General features: G+C 43.1%; 1 protein-coding gene and 1 long non-coding RNA gene across 2 annotated transcripts; one reads left to right on the top strand and one right to left on the bottom strand.

Moving 5' to 3' along the window:
* Nucleotides 1-101: 101 nt before the first annotated feature.
* Nucleotides 102-13,681, bottom strand: LOC149329235 (uncharacterized). Its single transcript, XM_089559209.1, has 4 exons — nucleotides 13,652-13,681; nucleotides 13,528-13,606; nucleotides 11,257-11,310; nucleotides 102-2,353 (listed from the first exon to the last, which is right to left on the bottom strand). The coding sequence occupies exons 1-4, from the start codon at nucleotides 13,679-13,681 to the stop codon at nucleotides 1,794-1,796; spliced, it is 723 nt and encodes a 240-aa protein (XP_089415335.1). The 3' UTR covers nucleotides 102-1,793.
* A 48-nt stretch (nucleotides 13,682-13,729) lies between these two features.
* On the top strand, nucleotides 13,730-20,281 carry LOC149329234 (uncharacterized). Its single transcript, XR_016285554.1, has 2 exons — nucleotides 13,730-14,750; nucleotides 20,198-20,281. It is a non-coding gene; the product is annotated as an uncharacterized LOC149329234 (long non-coding RNA).
* Nucleotides 20,282-22,099: the final 1,818 nt, after the last annotated feature.

Below are 22,099 nucleotides of genomic sequence, written 5' to 3'. Positions count from 1 at the left end.
CATTGAAGCGCTTTGTGGGAGGAATGTCATGAAAACCATACTTGACACTCATTTCCTGCTGATGTTGAGGAAGAGCAAGAAGCATTCACTGCAATGAGTCGTCGTTTTCTGCGCACGTTGTTGTGAAGAATGGATAACCAACTACCCAAACCCACACTTTATTGGAAACAATTGAGAATTTGTTTTTTTTCAATGCAAAATATACAAGAAGACAGCAGTCAAAATAGTCAAAGAAAATTCATGAAACAGGACTAAGAATAAAGGGCCAGCTAGAAAGGGAAAAAAAAAAGAGCATTTGACTTGTGGTTTGCTACCATTCTCAAGTGCAGGAGGCATTGTGAATGTTATTCGGGGACTAGCATGCTTTTCTGCCCTTCAATACAGCCAGAATGGCCCAGTTGCCAAGATGAAGTGGCGTGCGGGCATTCCAGATTTCTTTGCAGCTTGCACTCATTGAAATTTCAGCAATAGAGAAATTAATTTTGAAAGCAAAACTGCAAATTTTTCTGAGCTCAGCTGATCCTCCAACCACTGTACGGCAGAGGAAAAAAGGTCTGTGGTATTTTTTAATGAGTGCTGGCACACTTTACTCTCTTTTCTTCTTTCCTAGTTTGAGGCAAGCAATTGTTCACACTTGCCAGGATATTATAAAATATTCACAAGGCTGTTTGGACCACGTGTTTTCACGTGTTTGCTGCCAACGGCGATCTTTGTCATGAGCTGTTTGAAAACCTCAACATTTGCACGCACAAGAATCACATGACGGAATGAGGCTTTCGTGCATAAATACGCAACCACATCGGTTCTTCACTATATCTTCTCTGAGCGTACGCCAAAGGGGGCCTTCCTTGAAATGCACATCTCTAAGCTGCCAGCTAAGACATAACAAGTGAAGGGAGCATGGACTGAGTGAATGTTCTGAAGGCATTTGGGATATCATTCACATGCTAAATTCTGATATGGTTGCATGAGGCAGGCTAGGTGAGAAAGCTAGCTCAAAATGAAATTACAGAAAAACAGCTGGTATTTAGAAAATTAAAGCAGACTTAAAATGGTGTGCTAACACTGCAGAAAATAATAAGCCATTATTATTTGGCACAGAGACAATTCACTGAGAAATGGCAATGCAGGTAGTTTAATGCAATTTTTTAATAACTACCATTGAGACATTAGATAACTAGTAAAACTTCCAAAGTAAGCAGCAAATATCAGTAATATTTCCACACAACAAAGACTCTAGCCAAAAATGTAATGACAGAAAAACAGCTGCTCTTCAGAACATGAAAATCGAACTAAAAATGGTATGCACATAATTTCATAGTCAATTCTTCCTATTGTCTGTCACACAACCACTACATAAATAAATAAAATAAATAACCGCTACTTTTCTGGCTAGTCCCCAATCAACCCGGAGCTGCCATAACCTTAAAGACATACTTTGTCCGTACTGATAATTTAAATGTTTTTTTTTCTATCAAGAATTGAACAATGAAATCCCTGCAATAAAAAGATTGCCCTCATTTAGCTAATCCTAAAAGAATTTTCCATTTATCTCATTTTACTCCAAATGAGATATTTGGTGCTCATTTCTTATCCTCTGCTGTATTTCGTGCCAATTCCATTTTTATTCAATTTTCTTCATGACAAGTTCAAACGCATAAAAGAAAGCTTACAAATGTAACACACCACTAATACTGCTTAGCAAGCAGCACTTGTGACAGGCTGGTTAGGAAGCATAATTCCAGCTGGTAGTAAGCAGCAGGACAGCTAGCTAAACATGTTACCAATCGGTTTCAAGGAACACTACCATCCGTTTCATGTTCCAAATCCTTGTGGTGTTTCAAACTGTGCCTCTTACTGAATCTCTTTTGGCACAAGTCACATCGGTACGGCTTTTCACCCTTATGGGATCTAACATGCCTCGCAAGACTTGTACGTTGTACAAAGGCCATGGGGCACAGCTGGCACTGATACGGCTTTTCACCCGTGTGGGTACGGATGTGTGCCACCATGTTTCTCTTCTCTGCAAAGCTGCTGCTACAGTGGTCACAACGGTAAGGACGTTCCCCAGTGTGAGTGCGCTGGTGTCGCATCAGGTTTCCCTTTTGCGTAAAGCTGCTATCGCAATGGTCACACGGGTATGGCCGGTCGCCAGTATGGATTCGGAGATGCCCCACTAGCAAGCTCCTCCATAGGAATCTCTTGTTGCAGTGGCTGCACTCATGCAGCTTCTTTTCTGGAGGTTTATCCTTGCTGGCCTGAGTGGATCTCGTGGAAAGACTCGCAGAGTGACTCTGATGGCGTGAGTCTTGCCCGGGCGGTGCACCATGATCGGGCAGTGTGCTGACCGAACCTGCATTTTAAAGGCGGAGTGTATTAAATTATTAAAATGCAGAAAGCAACAAAGCGCAGTTCAGTTGGAGCTAGTGATAAAAGATGAATGCGAAAGACACTCTCATCAACAGCTGTGGAGTTATATTCAGTAAATTGGCCTTAAAGAGAATTCCGGTCTGAAGCAAGATACAGTGATGCTACTGGCAAACAGCACTTCAGAAATAATATTTGCCACATTAACGAAATAGGTCATGACTTTCTAAAAGAAACCGGAGATAGTCGAGTGCAAAGCCTGGACCAGTTGGCGTCGAATGACATTTATAAGTGGATTTATACGTTCATTTACATGTTGAAACGGCGCTGCCCGGTTCTAGAACAATGTGGAGCAGTTTGGTGCAATGTCTGATTTGGCGCATTTGGCACAAGGCTGACATCACTAATGATACCACTGCTGCGAATTCTGCATGCTGTTGAAAAAGCATTTAAGCCTGCAGAGAAATGTCATGACTACCAATAAAAATAGGGCAGCCTCCGTAACAAAGCCAAAGTCAATGCCTTCGACCCATGTTTCATGACAGACACTGCCCTCAGTGTGAGTTGAGTTGTGTGATGCTTCCATGCGGGCTTGAAGAAGTAAAGACACCTAACTTTTGGGTACGTGTTCTCTTCTTTGTAATGAGGCGTAAGGCATTATTATACATGGATTACCACGTGTTATCCTCCTACGACCGCTAAATAATTTATAATTGAGTTTTCCTGTCATGCTGTTTCAGTTCCGGCGATGGCTTTGACGCCAAAGAGAGGTTACAGGTGACGTCAGGCATGAAAAACTGCAGTACAATCAGTGCTTCTGCATAAATTGTCATTCCGGGTCTTGAGGAAGGCTGCTTCAGCACTGTACTGAATTAAAACGACGAAGCAGTGATTATATCGCAGTTTTTCCATGCCTCACGTGACCTATAACCTCTCTTTGATGCCACAGCCATCGTTCTGCTGTTGAAACCGAAACAGCATGACAGAAAAATTCGATTATAAATTATATAGCGGTCGAAGGCGAATACCACTTGGTGATTCGTGCAAAGTAGAGAATTCCACATCATTATAGGTAAGAAAACACGATGCCAAAATTAGGTGTCAATACTCCTTTAATACCTAATGAGTGCCAGTCGGCGGAGCTTAGCAACAGAGCAAACTGCCATTTACAGCACTTTTCCTGCGAAAACTAAACCTTCTGTTACTTCCATCCTGCTCATTGAATGACAACCTTCAGAAAAGCACTCCTGGGAAAAAAACTGCAGAACCTAACCTGTTGAATTCTGTCCAAGAGGTACACAGGGCTTGCAGTCCCTGATGCTCAAGCCTGCATTTGAAAGCCAGAATACACCACTAAGACACACGACTCCACTGCTAGAACACAATTGGTGTTATATGCATGAAACTGAATTGTGGAATACAATCTCATGCAACAGATGTGCCAGTTTCTGTAATGTAAATTCATGAAGTTAAACTAACGGAGAAGCCAGCTAGAAAGCAAAAATTTGGCTTTTAATTGCTAACTGCATTCAGAAGAGGACTACGCTTAGGCTCTCAAAAATATAACAATTGCCTGCAGAAACTGGAAAGCTACCGCAACCGAGTCAACTCTTGACCAAGGCACATGCACAATTACTGGCTTCATAAAAACGACTATAAGTCAGCCTATACGAGCATAAAAACTAATGAGTGCTAAGGTGACTGGCATTTCCAATGCCAAAGATGGCAGTTAAGGTGACCATCTCTTGGAACACACTGATGAAGTGAAGTCATCATACAGGAACAGAAGTTGCACATAATAATCAATAAAAGTATTTGTAATGTGTCAGCAGCTGTCCCATTGCTCTGTGCAGAATTTGCAGGAATGCTGCATTGTTTTTACATGCATTTTATGACGCATATACAACGACCCATGCAAGGCCCACACTCGGACAAAACTCTAAAAAAGTGCAGGTCTTAGATGAGTGAATTTGGTAAATCCAGCACTGCCTTGTACAACAGAGTTTACAATCAATAGCACACAGAGCTCTAGAGAAACAATGGGCAAGCATTTTTTTTTTTCAAGGAAGCTTCACATTATTCTAAACTGCCTAGCTGAAAGATAAATCAGAGTACACACCATGGCACACACAATTAAGACATGGTGATATACATGGCGAATTCCCAATGGGCACTGAAACTCCCTTGGACGTCTTGTGGATGTTTGGGATGTGCTACGAACGTCCAGTGGCGCTTCAGTGTTCATGGGGTCACGGATATGAAAAAAACTTTTCAGCATTGTGAAAGAAACAATAAAAAATGACGAGAGTACTTCAAAACCTCGTACAATAAAATGTGACCTGCTATAAAGAAACCGCACAAAGTAATCAAAGATGTCAGGGTACAGGCTAAATGCACACAGCAACAAATACTGTTTTGACAGTGTCAGTAAATGCTATGCTAATGAAAGGTAGGTCACTAGTGACCAACCACAAGAAATCAGCAACACCAAAAAAATGCCCATAAACTAGTCAACAGCGGCAAAAATACTTCAAAACAAAATTCATCACACAGTACTGACAGCACTAGATTTGTGGCGCTGCAGTATTCAGAAAGCTCTAATCATTAAACAAAGCAAGTTATAAAAAAAAAGCTGAGTGCCAAGGTGGTGTAGCCCCACTGAATGATTTAAGCAAGCATCAGCATGAGAATCACAATAAAGAAGCATGCATCAAACACAGAGGCACACAAACAAACATAGAGGCATATTCCGATGTATACAGCTTTCTTATTTGGAGGTTTCTGCTTTTTAATTTACACACTTGTACTAAATGATCACAAAATGTCCAGCACACTTGCACTTTTATGCTCTCTCACATGATGTCACACATGAAAACATTCATAATAAACATCACTTCTGTTTCAAGATCCGGCTATGATCTTTGAATAGGATGAGTTCGGATTCATTCCATGTTCCATTAAACACTGGGCGCATTTCTTATCCTCCTAATCTTCTTTTTAATTGAGAATGATGTTTTTGACAACAACAGTCCTTTGTCTTTAAAGATGAGAAGCAGCAGTCCATTTTTTTAATTCCTCCAAGTCACAGAGTGCACAGCACAAGAAAACAAAGGTAGGAGGTTGCCATTTCATCAATGTGTGAAGTTTGTTGTGCTCCATGTGTGCCACAACTCAAACGTTATGTAATCTCATTCAGTGCTTAATCTCAACCCTTCAAGAGACAGCCCTTTTACCAAAGTAACACATACAGTTTGAGCTCTGCAGCTCTCGAGCCTAAAAGCAAAGAGAACCCGGTTCCTCCTAAGTACTATCAGTGACAGCCGAAGAGACTCCTTCGCTGCCACCCTTTATTCCCTACCCCCTTCCCTTTTCTGACCTCTCCCAGCATCTAATCGGACTGTCGGTTGTCATCTCCAAAAAAAGAACATATCCAGTGTTTCTAAAATGGGTTCAATAAACAAAATTTCGTTTTTATGACAGTGCCCCCTTTCCGTATTAGTAAATTCCTGCAATTTAAACAACACCATTAAAACAATTTCCACCCCAATTTGTGCACTAAGCATTGAAGCCAGGGAAGGTTAGTAGATGTGGTATCAGAGCTTTCTTCCTCTGTCAACTTGTACACCTTGGCAAATGAATAGTGGCCTGCAAAAAATTACGGAAAACAAAGAAGCATCACTACAAGAAAACAAAATGTTGGCAGAGACACTTACGACTGCTTACTCATTTCCTGCTGATGTTGGGGAAAGGCGAGAAGAATTCACTGCAATGAATCGTCGTTTTCTGTGCACGTTGTTGTCAAGAATGGATTAGCAACTAGCCAAACCCACACCTTCTTGGAAACAACTGAGCATTTCTTTTATTTTTTAATGCGAAATATACAAGACATCAGTTAGTCAATGAAAATTCATGAAACAGGACTAAGAATAAAGGGCCAGCTAGAAAGGGAAAAAAAAAAAGAACATAAATTTGTGGTTTGCTACCATTCTCAAGTGCAGAAAGCATCGTGAATGTTACTCGGGGACTAGCATGGTTTTCTGCCCATTATTACACCTAGAATGGCCCAGTTTCCGAGATGAAGTGGCGTGCGGGCATTCCAAATTTCTCTGCAGCTTCCACTCATTCAAATTTCAGTAATAAAAATGTTATTTTGAAAGCAAAACTGCAAATTTTCCTGGGTTCAGCTGATCCTCCAACCAGTGTACGGCAAAGGAAAAAAGGTCTGTGGTATGTTTTAATGAGCGCTGGCATGCTTTACTTTCTTCTTTACTAGATAACAGTTTACAGTTAGGCTGTTTGAACTGTCACGTGTTTGCTACCAACAACAACCCTTGTCATGAGCTGTTTGAAAACTCCGACACTCGGAAGCACGAGAATCACATGATGGAATGAGGCTTTCGTGCATAAATATCGGTTCTCCACCATGTCGTCTCTGAGTGTACGCCAAAGGGGGCCTTCCTTGTAATGCACATCTCTAAGCTGCCACCTAAGACATAACAAGTGAAGGCAGCATGGTCTGAGTGAATGTTCTGAAGGCATTTGGGATATCATTCACATGCTAAATTCTGATATGGTTGCATGAGACAAGCTAGCTGAGGAAGCTAGCTCAAAATAAAATGATAGAAAAAGAGTCGGTATCTAGAAAATTAAAGCAGACAAAATGGTGTGCTAACACTTCAGACAATAATAAGCCATTATTATTTGGCACAGAGACAACTCACTGAGAAATGACAATGCACGTAGTTTAACGCGATTTTTTATTAATTGCCATTGAGACATTAGATACCGTATTTTCCGGTGTATAAGACAAGTTTTTTTTCAAAAATCTTGCTGGTGCGTCTTATATGCGAATTTTCCGGGTTTTTTTTTGCGAGTTCAGAAATTACTCAGGTTCATGTTCAAGCTTTTTCCACCGAAAAAAATATTACTACCAATAAAGCGGTTATAACGTGGTTAATACTTCAATACGGGGACCGCCGTGTGCGACATTTTTAGGTGAACTTTATCATGAAACGGCGGGGTTGACCACTTCTGGGATCTTAAACACGCGGCCGTTTCGGTGGCCCCAAGCAAAGGTAATGTGAAATGACAAAAGATAGCGACAGTCGCGCTTCTCGCCATTGTCAAGACAAGCCAAGAGAAGCCGATATTTTTTTAAGTCACTCTTTGCAAGTACGTAGTGCGAAGAGAATGCTTCAGACGTGTTGCCTTTTCGATAGCGCATCCGGAGATGAACACTTTGAAGGTTTTATGTAAAAATAAATTGTTATGAACATAGAGTTCTTTCGCTTTTTTTTTCTTTTGTGCTAAAACGTGGGCTGGTATGGCGTGAGTGTTGCATTTTTCGATCACTTAGCGTTTCTTAAGAACTTCTCACATGTACGGTGCATTTTGCGATGGTCGCATAAGCATGTTTAATTAAGCCTCACTAGCCTAACTGGGTAAATGGGGGTGCGTCTTATACACGGGTGCGTCTTATATACCAATTTTTTCAATGACACCCTGCATATATGGCGGGTGCATTTTATACACCGGAAAATACGGTAACTAGTAAAACCTCCAAAGTAAGCAGCAAATATCAGTAATATTTCAACACAACAAAGACTCTAGCCAAAAATGTTAACGAGAGAAAAACAGCTGATATTCAGAAAATGAAAATCAAAATACAGCTGTGGAATGAACTGCCTACTCATGTTGTACTTAGTGTCTGCATGACAGCTTTTGAATAAAATCTTGACCAATATTTTAATCAGAGCTAACCTGCTTTTTGCATGTACTATTTGTAATTCGCATTTTTTTTCACGTTATTAGCTCTGTTGTAACAGTATTTGCTTTTGAATGTTGTTTTTGCACTACTGACTCAAAATGTTCATTGATATATTGACTCATACTTGATGTTTTGGTACATATTAGTGCTTTGAATGAATTTTTTCTGTTCCCTCCCTGTCACGACCCTCAAATAAGGGTTAACAGTATGATTAAATAAATAAATAAATAAAAATTGTCATGCATATAACTGCACAGTCAGTTCTTCTTACTGTCTGTCACACAACCGCTGCATTTTTCCGGCCATTCCCTAATCAAGCCGGAGCTGCCTTAACCTTAAGGCTCTACTTTGTCCGTACTGATAATTTAAGTTTTTTTTCCATGCAGAATTGAGCAAAGAAATACCTGGAATAAAAGGATCACTCTCATTGAAGTCATTCCGAAAAAAATTTCCATTAATCTCATGTTACCCCAACAAAATATTTGGCGTTCATTTCTCGTCCTCTGCCGTATTTCGTGTCATTCGGAGCTTAAGTGTCCCCTCCAATTTTTTTTTATCACAAATTCACCAGCACAAAACAAAGCTTACAAACATGATACAACACTGATAGTGCTTAGCAAGCAGCACTAGTGACAGGCTAGTTAGCTAGCATATTTCCAGCTGGTAGTAAGCAACAGGACAGCTAGCGAAACATGTTACCAATCGGTTTCAAGGAACACTACCATCCGTTCCATGTTCCAACTCCTTGTGGTGTTTCAAACTGCGTCTCCTACAGAATCTCTTTTGGCACAAGTGACATTGGAAGGGCTTTTCACCCTTATGGGATCTAAGGTGAGTGACAAGAGTTGAACGTACTGTAAAGGACATGGGGCAAAGCTGGCACTGAAACGGCCTTTCACCCGCGTGGGTACGGATGTGTGCCACCAGGTGACTCCTCTGTGCAAAGCTGCTGCCACAGTGGTCACAACGGTAAGGACGTTCGCCAGTGTGAGTGCGCTGGTGTCGCATCAGGTTTCCTCTTTTTGTAAAGCTGCTATCGCAGTGGTCACACTGGTATGGGCGGCCGCCAGTATGGATTCGGAGATGCTCCACTAGCCAGCTCCTCATCAGGAATCTCTTGTTGCAGTGGCTGCACTCGTGCAGCTTCTTTTCCACGCCTTTCTCCTTGCTGGCCTAGTGGATCTCGTGGAAAGACTCGCTGAGCGACTCTGATGGCGTGAGTCTTGCCCGGGCGGTGCACCATGATCGAGCAGTGTGCTGACCGAACCTGCATTTTAAAGGCGGAGTGTATAAAATTATTCAAATGCAGAAACCAACAATGCACAGTTCAGTTGGAGCTAGTGATAAAAGATGAATGTGAAGCACACTCTCATCAACAGCTGTGGAGTTATATTCATAAATTGGCCTTGAAGAGAATTCAGGTCTGAAGCAAGATATAGTGATGCTGCTGTAAAAGTGCTATTTGACAGTAGAATCACTGTGTGTTAGAGGCAGAGTACTTTAAATTAAAATGCAGTATCCGACAATCCAAAGTTCAACTGGAGCTAGTGATAAAAGACGAATGCGAAAGACACTCTCACCAACAGCTATGGAGTTATATTCAGCAAATTGGCCTTAGAGACAATTCAGGTCTGAAGCAAGATATATTGATGCTACTGGCAAATAGTAGTAGTAGTAAAAGACCTTTATTCGACCATAATTTATAGGCCGAGCATGTCAACCGCCTGGGCGGCAAGAAGTCACTGTTCTTGCTCCCCTTCAGCACCAAGCCAGTTGAGCCAGGTGGTGATGGATAGAGAGGCAAATAGCACGTTGCCAGTAGCATCACTGTGTTTTAAAGGTAGTGTACTATAAATTAAAATGCAGGAACCAACAATGTACAGTTCAGTTGGAGCTAGTGATAAAAGATGAATGTGGAAGACACTTTCATCAACAGCTGTGGACGTTTATTGAAAGTTATATTCAGTAAATTGGCCTTAAAGAGAACTCAGGTCTGAAGCAAGGTACAGTGATGCTACTGGCAAACAGCACTTCGGAACTAATATTTGCTACATTAACGCAATATGCCATGACTTTTTAAAAGAAACCGAAGATAGTCGAGCGCAAAGCCTGAACCAGTTGCGTCGAATGACCCTTATAAGTGGATTTTTATATTAATTTACATGTTGAAACTGCGCTGCCCAATTCTAGAACAATGTGGAGCAGTTTGGTGCAATGTCTGGTTTGGCGCATTTGGCACAAGGCTGACATCACTAAAGATACCACTACTGCGAATTCTGCATGCTGTTGAAAAAGCATTTAAGCCTGCAGAGAAATGTCACGACTACTAATAAAAATAGGGCAGCCTCCGTAACCAAGCCAAAGTCACTGCCTTCAACCCGTTTCATTATAGACACTGCCCTCAGTGTGAGTTGAGTTGTGTGATGCTTCCATGCGGGCTTGAAGGAATAAAGACGCCTAACTTTTGGGTACATGTTTTCTTCTTTGTAATGAGACGTAAGGCATTATTATACATCGATTACCACGTGTCATCCTCCTACGACCGCTAAATAATTTATAATCAAGTTTTCCTGTCATGCTGTTTCACTTCCGGCTATGGCTGTGGCGTCGAAGAGAGGTTATAGGTCACGTGAGGCATGAAAAACTGCAGTATAATCGGTGCTTCTGCATAAATTGTCATTCCAGCTCTTGAGGAAGGCTTGCTTCAGCACTGTACTGAATTAAAACGATGAAGCAGTGATTGTATCGCAGTTTTCCATGCCTCACGTGGCCTATAACCTCTCATTGATGCCACAGCCATCGTTCTGCTGTTGAAACCGAAACAGCATGACAGAAAAATTCGATTATAAATTATATAGCAGTCGTAGGCGAATACCACTTGGTGATTCGTGCAAAGTAGAGAATTCCGCATCATTATAGATAAGAAAACACGATGCCAAAATTAGGTGTCTATACTCCTTTAATACCTAATGAGTGCCAGTCGGCGGAGCTTAGCAACAGAGCGCACTGCCATTTACAGCACTTTTCCTGCGAAAACTAATAAACCTTCTGTTACTTTCATCCTGCTCATTGAATGACAACCTTCAGAAAAGCACTCCTGTGAAAAAACTGCAGAACCTAACCTGTTGAATTCTGTCCAAGAGGTACACAGGGCTTGCAGTCCCCGATGCTCAAGCCTGCATTTGAAAGCAAAAACACACCTCTAAGACACAAGACTCAACTGCCAGAGCACAAGTGGGGTTATATGCATGAAACTGTGAATTGTGGAATACAATATCATGCAACAGATGTGCCAGTTTATGTAAAGTAGATTCACTAAGATGAACTTAAGGATAAGTCAGCTAGAAAGCAAAAATTTAAATTTTAATTGCTAATACAGATGAGGACTATGCTTAAGCTATCAAACAACTAACGATTACCTGCAGAAACTGGAAAGCGTTCGCAACCAAGTCAACACTTGACCAGGGCAAATGCACAATTACTGGCTTCGTAAAAAAGAATATAAGTCAGTCTATACAACCATAAGAACTAATGAGTGTTAAGGTGACTGGCATTTCCAAAGCCAAAGATAAAGGTGACCATCTTTTGGAATGCACCAAAGAGGTGAATTTATCATACAGCGACAGAATCAAAAACTGTGAATAATAATCAATAAAAGTATTTGTAATGTGTCACCAGCTGTTCCATTATTCTGTGCAAAGTTTGCAGGAATGCTGCGTTGTTTTTACAGGCATTTTACGACACATACACGTCTGGCTCATGCAACCACACTTGGACAAAAATAAAAAAAAGTGCAGGTCGTAGATGAGTAAATCTGGTAAATCCGACTCTACCTTGTACAACAAAGTTTACGATCAATAGCACACAGAGCTCTAGAGAAACAGTGGGCAAGCATTTTTTTTTTTACAGCAGCTTCACATTAAAATAAAAAACTGCCCAGCTGAAAGATAATTCAGTCCACATCACAATCCCAGCTTGAAATTAAAACATGGTGATACACACAATGAATTCTCAATGGGCCCTGAAACTGCCTTGAACGTCCTGTGGATGTTTGGGACGTCCTACGGACGTCCAGTGGCATTTCAGTGCTCATTGGGTTACGGATATGGAAAAGAGTTTTCAGTATAGTGAAAGGAACAAAAAAAAATTACAAGAGAGTACTTCAACACTTCATACAATAAAATGCGACCTGCTATAATGAAGCCTCAAAAAGTAATCAATGATGTCAGGGTGCAGGCGAAATGCCCACAGCAACAAATACTGTTTTGACAGTGTCAGTAAATGCTATGCACATGAAAGGTAGGTGACCAACCACAACGAATCACAGTGTACTCCTCAGCAACACCAAAGAAATTCCAGTAAACCAGTCAACAGCAGCAAAAACACTACAAAGCAAAATTCCTCACACAATATTGACAGAAACAGCTTTGTGCAGCTGCTGTGTTCTGAAAGCCCTAATCATTAAACAAAGCAAGTTATAAAAAAAAGACTAGTGCCAAGGTGGTACAGCCCCATCAAATGATTTAAGCAAGCATCAGCATGAGACACACAATAAAGAATGATGCGTCAAACACAGAGGCACACAAATGTTAATTATTCCAATGCATACAGTTTTCTTCTACGGAGGTTGCTGCTTTTTAATTCACACACTTGTACTAAACCATCACATAATTTCCAGCACACTTCCACTTATATGCTCTTGCACATAATGTCACACACGAAGACCTTCATAATAAACATCACTGCTGTTCCGCCAATCCGGCTATGAGCTTTGAACAGGACGAGGTCTGATTCATCCCATTTTGCAGTTAACATTGGCCGCGTTTCTTATCCCCGCTATTCTTCTTTTTAATTGACAATGATGTTTTTGACAACAACAGTCCTTTGTCTTTAAGGATGAGAACCAGCAGTCCATTTTTTTTAATTCCTCCAAGTCACAAAGTACACAGCACAAGACAACACAGGTGGGAGGTTGACATTCGATCGATGCATGAAGTTTGTTGTGCTCCATGTGTGCCACAACTCCAACGTTACGTAATCTCATTCAGTGCTTGATTTCAATTCTTCAAGAGGCAGCCCTTTTACCAGACCGGGATACATGCGACGTTTTTTTCGACGACATTCGCGCGGCAGAAAACATCGCGGCGGCGCGGCGCCCGGCTGGAGATACATGGAGCGTTGAAGCGGCGGCGCGCCGCCGCGTATCCCTCGACGCGAAAGCAAATGTGATCAACAAGTGGCAAACACCACTGTGCAAGGAGGTCTGCGAGAACCGCGACGCTGACCATACTGTTAAAATCAGGAAAGTTTCACTTCGACACCATTGTACAAATTTTAGCACGCGCTTAAGTATCTATAAAGATTTGCGTGCTCGAATGCATTCCGTCACGTACCTTTGGACGGCCGCTCAGCCGCGGACACCAGCGGCCATGGGCGTCCGGAAGGGGGGGCAAGGGTGGGCGGTTGCCCCCCCTTGGAATTACGGATATTATTTGTGCACTAGTAGAAAACAACTACACAGCTGCCGCCTCCCTCATAACCGGCCATCGGGTGCACCCCCCTGGAAAATGTTCTGCGGACGCCCTTGCCAGCGGCTGCGGTTTTCTTCAACACATTCGCTTCAGGGAGGGAGCGCAGGCATTCCGATCCAAGATTCGGCCGTGTTCTCCAAAAAAAGCGACATTTCAAGTCTGATGAAGCGTTTATTTTCACAATAACAACATTTCCGTGCTAAAAACACGGCCTAGCTCGACGGCCAAGGCGGCCATGTTGGCGGCGGCAGGCAGAGGACCGGAAGAGCGGGCTCTCTGCGCTGCTATTGGCTCGCTTCAGCCGCCGCTTCCGGTCTCACCGGACGCCGCGCGTCAAAATCAAGCCGGTCCTGATCGGCGGCGGCGGGCGTTTTTCTCGACGCCGGGCGTCAAATTTGCGCCGTCGGGCGAAAATCGACGACTCGCCGCGGTAAAAACGCTCCATGTATTCCGGCCCTGCAGCTCTCGAGCCAAAAAAACAAGAACCAAGTACCTCCTAAGTATTAGCAGTGACCACCGAAAATGCTGCTTCACTGCCACACCCTTTATTCCCTCCCCTCCCCTTTTCTGACCTCTGCCTGCCTCCAGTCGGACTGCCGGTTGTCATTCCCCCCAAAAAAAAGAACTCATCAAGTGTTTCTAAAATGGGCTCAATAAACAAAATTTCGTTTTTATGACAGTGCCCCCTTTCCTTATTAGTAAATTCCTGCAATTTAAGCAATTCCAGCAAAACAATTTCTGGCCAAATTAATGCACGAAGCAGTGAAGTCAGGGCAGGTTGGTGGATGTGGTATCGGAGCTTTCTTCCTCTGTCAACTTGTCCATCTTGACTTATGAATACTGGCCTGCAAAGTGACGAAGAGCAAAGAAGCATCACTACAAGAAAAAAAAGTTGGCAGAGACACTTACGACTGCTTACATGTGAGAAGGTGCAAGGCCGCTCGCTCATTTTGTAAACGCAGTCAACATGCGCTGCCGCGTGATGCAACCTGATGCCACACTTTTGGCAATTGTACCTCTGCTAGGTGGCTGCCACAGCGACGCTGCCACACCCCTTCTGATCTGTGTGCTGATCTGCCCTAAAGGTATGACTTGATAGCTAACGGGTTAATACCCACGTATGGAGAATTGGTCATTCTTTACTTTAGATTCACAGATCCCTGGGAGTCCTCGTACCACTCCTGGTGCAGTGGTTAAGTAGTGTGCCACTGCCCTGGAATGGCATCGATGGCAGGTGCTGCCATCGATGGCATTTGCGCAATCCAGGTTGCTCTTTCCCAGCAACCTCGCACGACTAATCATTAATGCGACCGGCACCTGCGAGGTTGCATTCGGATGTGCCGACTGTCTGCATGAGGGTGCCATCCGTTATGGGTACCACTGAGTATTATCACGTGCGTGCGGATTTTTGCTTAATGGGGCAAGTAAGGCTCACGCCTAGAAAACACAATACCTCATGCAGCGGGGCTTATGTGCCTTTGTATAAATGACAGTGCACAAAGCACAAAAAGTACATCTAACTACACGTCCTAATGCCTTCTTTTGCAGGCCCAAAATTTAAAAGCATGTGGGCTGGAAAATAGAAGTGCGACCAACATTGTGCTACTAAATTTCAGTACAAGTTTTAGAAAAGAATGTTTCCTACTGGCAGAAATGCAATGTCACTTATGTATCTTTTACGTTTCTCTTAATTTCAGCTCGCCTAGTCTAGCTAGTTCTCTTGGCACAACCGGATGGGTTCTCATGCACCCAACTTTGCATATGCAGATCACTGAACATGCTGTTTTAAAAGATATATGCATGAAGGTGACAGTCTCAACAGGCTGCAGCAGTACGTTGCCTTCGGAGATTTTCCCTCGGGCAAGCTGTACTCTTTGTCCTCATAATACTGGTACCCATAATTACGAACTGAAAGAAAGCACAGTATTTCATCACAATGACGAATATTTCCTTGCACACTTTCGGATTTCCAAGCCGGAGTTCAAGCTATGTCGGAAGTTCCAGGCTCACAGTCTGAGCACATAATCTTCACCCTGTGGATCCAGTCACACTCACTGCTTTCACATTCATCTAAAAGTTTAGGGTATTTGCAGTGTGCATCCCCCTCACTGCCAGGAAGCAGCACATGGCTTTTAGCACCCTTGAAACGTCAGCCTTCCCGCGACACCATGGTTGTGCTCAAAAGAAGCGGCGAGAAAGAAAAAAATTTTTTCCTGCAACATATTTTCAAAACTGGTGAGCAACTAGTCATCTGGCACGAAAGCTACTGTCCAAAAATTAGCAGTTAAGCATATAGAGCCATTTGCTGATACATATATAAAGCAATTATTTTAAGCAAGGACGGTGAATTGCCTTCTTTGGAAGTGAATCGGTTAAGGTAACGGAGTAGCAGCATAGCAGGGGGCCAGATGAGATTAGGAAGTTTATGGGCATAAGGTGGCTGCAGCTGAGACAAGGCAGGGTTAATTGAAGGTATACAGGAGGGGCCTTGTTGTACAGTGGTCGTAGTTAGACTGATGATGATGATTAATGCAGCAGACAACTGCGTGTTTGAAAGGCATGTGGTCGCACTCATGGTCTTATACGTGTCCACACACCAGACAATACTACTATTGTGTATGTAAATTTATAGGCTTTGAAGAGTGAGGCATTTGGAAAGTAAAGGTTGGAAGCAGTTTGAAGGGTTCATTCTTGGCAGCTTGTTGTACCTGGCTTACACCAACCTGCAAAATCAAGTAAAGCAAGACAATAAGCACTTAAAACACTCAAATTCTCCTTAAGGAGGTGCCTATATGCTCTTTAGATTCAACAGTCATAATCTGGCAGCCCAGTGCTGACTTCAAGGACAGATTAGTTAACCTCAAGAGACTTGGGTAGGAACAGATATGTTTGCAGAAAAGTAGTGCTAACTAAGATGCATAAATGCATTGGGACCAGATAGGGATGATTCTGTTAGTGAAGTGGGAACATACTTTATCATAGTATAAAATGGTTTTATTTCCATGCATGAAAGTCTGTTTTAGTGCCTCTATAAAATCCTTTAAGGCAGCCCAGTGGATCAAGAATGGCATGACACATGCCGCAACAGTTGCCTTTTGATTCTTTTATAGTAAAGGTGCTCCTGGTGGTAGCGAACACCATGACGAGCTCACTACATCACTCTACGTGAGAATAAGATCGGAAGGTAATGCATATAGACAAAAAAATAAGAACTCTTAGGCGAGCCTCGGCAGGTCGTTTGAATGCATTCATATTTTCTGTTGCTGCTGGTACATGTGGAATTGGTCATCCTTTACTTTACATTCATAGATCACTGGGAGTCCTCATTCCACTCCTGGCACAGTGGAGCAGCAGTTAAGTGGTGCGCCGCTACAACGACAGGTGGCTGTTCCAAGCTTAGCCACCGGTGGGGCTTGTGATACCAATGTTGCTCTTTCCGAGCAACCTCTCATGACCGTTCATTTATTTAGCTGCCACCTGCCACGGTGGGCAAGTTGTGAAAACATCACAAGGTTTGCAACACGCGCCACCGGTCACCATTTACGCTGCACAGATGCTTCTAATGCGAATGCATTAAAAGCAAACATCAGTTCTGCCAAGCTAAGAAGGTCCCCGGGCTAAATGTCTGCTGGCACTCGTCACTGATTAGGTATATAAGGCAATGTGAGAACAATGTGTTCTTCCCAGCCTCATATTTTTAAAACACTGTTTATTATAGAAGCAGCTGGCACTTGCTGATGATGTTGACTGCAGAGAAGTCTCAATCCGTGAGTTCATGCTGCTGAACAACACGGCCAAAACTGAAAGCAACGAACAGGGCCACCAAAATATAAGACAAGGTAGTCAACGTAAGCTTAAAATTGCTCTGCAGTCCATACATGGTTGCTGCCAGACCTAGAACTGCCGTGTTATTGGCGCAACCCGATGGGTTGTGATATGCGTAACTTAGCACGCCGTCACCAGAAATTCAGAGCACTGGATGTCCCATTTGAAAGGATACAAAAGCTTGAGGATACTATCTGCATAGACTTGTAGTAGTTATCCAAGAAAGCTCTTCCTCAGGCAACTTGTACTCTATCTCCCACCAATGTGCTTGCTCTGCCTGCAATATGACACACAGGAAAGCAGAATAAGCAGAAGGAAAAAAATCATCAATGCCACAAACGCACTGTTCTGCTACTGTTCCAACAACTGTGCTCTCGGGAAGGGAGAGAATATAGCATGATCAATGGTCGCCAGAGCTCCTTGATATCTCAGCAGCGGCTATTAAAATGTGGGAAGACATTACAACTTGCTTCAAAATCATGACAGCACAGAGGGACGATTTCGGTCATCTTTCTCGTCACTCATCGGGACAACGAACCATTCATGCCTCTGCACACTAGGCGGTAGCCTGTGCACATTTGCCGGTCTCCTTGGCCTCTTCACATTTTCCACAGCTCTTGGTTGTTGGAATAGTGTTTTGGCGCAGCCTTGGCACCATTTCATCAAAAGCCACCAATCTGTAGCAGCATGCAGCAAATTTAATGCAATGGTATTGCTGTGACCGAAGACTGTAATGGCAGAGTGAATCGATGATGTTCATAAATTTTAACGGCACAAGGGCACCATGACGCAAGGTGTTTTTCATCCACACAAGGTGGGGTCAAAGATCTATTTTCCAAGCATGTCACCCCAAGTAAGCCAAGCACCAGGCCAGGGGAAAGCTTGAACGCATTGTAGTATCAGTGGGCACTCGGTGGCACTGGGAATCGAACCCTGCACCTCCCACAAGTCAAGTGGAAGCTCAAACCACAAGGCCACCACTGCAGTCAAACTGCTTCCAAGCCAACTCCAAGCCACTAGAGCACTTCCGACTCATACTAATTGATAAAAAATCATAACGCAGCTCTGCTGTTAGTGATAAAAAGGCCACCATCGTCTGGAAGACATTGAAGTAACGAGCGTAAGCTGTTTGGTTTACTAGAAGTGATATGAATGAGATGCGAGATGTGCTGTTTTCTAGTTGCTGCCACAGATGGCGCTGTGATCTCAGGGTGGTAGCAGACCCCATGAAATCCCAAAACGTGATGAGTAAGAACTAACGCTCTTGAAAGCATCAAAGGCTCTGAAACCACCTTTAGCAAGAGCCAGAATAGGTCTCTGCAAGTGTGCATGAAAGTGCATCATGCTGTCGCTAGCCACACAGTGAAGACTGGCATCTGGCCTAGCCAGCCTTGCATACAGCACGGTCAATTTTGCACAGAAGGCAAGCAAATTTTCATCGCGAAAGCTTCGCCTAAAACACAGGAACAGAATAAAAATATCTCAAGATAAGTTTGGAAATGCGCAAACTATCCTGCGGCACTATCAAAGCCTTGGTAAATGCCATCAACCAACAACTGGTGCCATGAATTTTGACCTGCTTCTTCTCTGACACAGAACTATCTTAGCTGTACAGCACGCCTATGGCCCCAATATTCCAGGACACCAAGATTTGGAACTTGGGCAGGCTACTAAACTGATGCAACAAGCATCAATACTAGTCAGCTCACGTCTCAGAAGGATACTCAAACCTGTCCTACCTCATGTTTTGCAACTGTTGACACACATCAATCAGATGAAAATGTGGCACTGCTCTGAATGAAAGAACTGACCAGGGACCGTATTCCAACTTGCAACCCTTTCGGCAACACCCAACTGGCCGAACCACTGGTGGCTTATCCACTTCCATTTTCGGCCAAAGACATGTTGTCAAAAGGGATCCCAAGTTGGAAAACGGGCCCAAGTAACTGTGATTATACAATTTTGCTGGCAAAAAAAAGCTAGTTACACTTTAATACATAACAGGAAAAAAAAGTGTCAGAGTAAGCACAGCACATAGTCCATGTTAAAATTGATAACACTAAAGGTAAGCTGTCTAAATTCAGTTACAAAAGAAACGCAGTGGCAACATGCCTCGTGCCGACAAAAACTGTGAAAATATACACACTAGAGCACCGCATGGGCTTACCCGAAAGCATGAGCCCAGCCCACAAGCCGGGCTGGGTACAACAAGTTTTTGCCGGGCCTGGGCCCAGGATTTGGGGTTGCAGGCTCAGGCTCGGGCCTGTATGCTTATGGGCCTGAGCTAGGCTCAGGCTTGTGTAGTGAACAGGTACTTTCACTGAGTGCCCACTTCTTATGTTCTCATGGGGTTAAGAAACGGCAGGTCAAGATAGTTAGAGCAGTTTTCAACTATTTCCAGACTACGGACACAGTACTGTTGCTTGCCACTTTTTTTATAGCTTTGCAAAATTGTAATGCATGAAGCATAAGTACGGCATCCGTGCACACGTAATGAAGAAACATTTTGCTTCAATCATTTAGATGTAGCTTGAGATGAACAGGAACTGTGAGGCTATCTTCGCTGTTTTGGTGCTCGATTTTCAGCTCTGAGTGCATCACACTTAACTCCTCCCTAGCAAGTGCCTTGGCTTTCTAATGTTCCGCGCTAGATATTACAGAGCTGAGTACTTCCTGATAATCGTAGTGTTATTTCTTCTGTTTCCAGGTTTCCCGCAGCAGAGAGGAGGCTGTACGTGCCAGCAAATCTGGGCCTTGGAGGGTGCATCGAATAAATGCTTAGCACAAAGAACCCATGTAGTGTGATTTCTCTCCTTTCACTATGTGTGTTCGTGCTAAGCACTCTTCATAATGTATGACACAATATTTATGAAACTTCTCTCCTTTGTCTGTCAAGTCTTCTCTTCTTTTTTTTGCAATTTTTGTGCCGTTTAATTCTACAAAAGCTACCTAAACTAATTGTCTAAGATCCGAGTGAATTAACGCTCAGGTTCAGCAAAGTATGGGACATGTAAAAGATGACAGCTGAACAGCAAAATATGCTCGAGCCCAGCTGATGTTCCTGCATTTTTTGTTTTCTTGCTAAATGTTGAGACAAGCGAAAGTGGGAGAAGTAGCTGCTTGAACAGACACAAGCGGACACCTCGCTGTCTTTTGGTCTCGCGTCACTTCTTGAGGGTTGGTGGCAAACCGATTGCAATGTTAGAGGTTGTTTAATAAAACTATGAGGCAGAAAACGAGCTTCAGTTCATTACTTTCAGTAGAGTGGTATGTGTGGCATTCAAAGCACTACACTTTATTCTGGGCAAAAAACTAAAAACAAGCAACTCAACCTGAAACAGAAACTAGAGATTTTTAGACCTCTGTTCTAACAACAACAGTCTATTTTTCACTGAAATTCATAGCAACAGCAATAAATGAGCTTCTGTAGCGTGCTTACAGCTTTTGTGTTGTTTTGGGCCGGGCCGGATAGGTGAGAGCTTCCTCGGCTTGGGCAGGACATGTATTCGAGAAACCAGGCACGGCTCAGATGGGTAGTGGGTACCGGACCGGGCCAATAATTACAGCCTGTGCAGTACTCTTATACACACACCAAATGCTGGGCCATCAGTCCGTGCAGCAGGCCAATAACAGCTATCCACTATTAACAATGTGAAGATGGAACCAAGATGACGAACGTTTACTTCCAGGGCATCCTTGTCTGCACATTCAGCTAAAAGCGAGGACACTGGTAATCAGAAAAATGCAACAAATGTCTACTCCCAGAACGCGTAGGACATGTGAAGGATCCTTTTGCAACAGGAAGGAAAAAAAAAAGGTATAACGATGGCAGCTGCAGTTTGATGCACACACAGGTGTATAATGCATAAGCAAGACAACGAAATTGCACCAATCAAAAACAGTAGAAAATCTGCGCACCTGCAGTCTTCCCTAAAACTTCCTCAAAAGCAAATGAAGTAGCTTTCAAAGCAAGACTTCAAGCCATGGCCACTGTCCTTCTCAGAACCAAAAACAAATCTAATGGCCACATATGTAGCACTGTAACACATATCTGTGCAGAGTAATGAGCATCATTTATCCAAGACGTTTAACATAATCGTTGGAACAGACTCAAGAAAAGGCAGTCCCCTGAAGGAGCTGTTTAGCCTGTAATGGGATGAACATTCGCACAGCATATCTTGTACAAACATGACTAGTCTCAATTGAAAGCTGGTAAATTCGCTTCTAAGACCTCACTGCAGCATCAACTGACAATAGCAAATTACTGTATTCGTCGCGATGGTCCACGGCGAAATCCAAGCTCTGCCGAGGAGCTTCATCTTAATCAAAAGTAGATCAGTTTCAGTTCATATTGGGGCAACCTACAGTTAACCTCGTGCGCGCAACAGATTTTTGGCGCCGTACTGCAATACTCCGCAAGGATACATAAGTATACAAACGGTCCAGTTAAATGCTCCCCACCTTTTGTGAAGCAAAGACCATGAAGCTGAGAGAAAGGAAATAGTTTCCACAGTCGCTGTGCAGCAAGATTTTTACGGCACACACCGAAGACACACAGAAGTGATTGTTCCTACCAAAACAGCAGTGGTCAAGGACGAAATAGATGCGT

The sequence above is a fragment of the Amblyomma mixtum genome, chromosome 9, assembly GCF_055824585.1.
Source record: "Amblyomma mixtum isolate Tamu chromosome 9, ASM5582458v1, whole genome shotgun sequence".
NCBI classification, from domain to species: Eukaryota; Metazoa; Arthropoda; class Arachnida; order Ixodida; family Ixodidae; genus Amblyomma; species Amblyomma mixtum.
The sequence above is the reverse complement of the archived record's forward strand: the minus strand, read 5'-3'. Positions and strand labels throughout refer to the sequence as shown.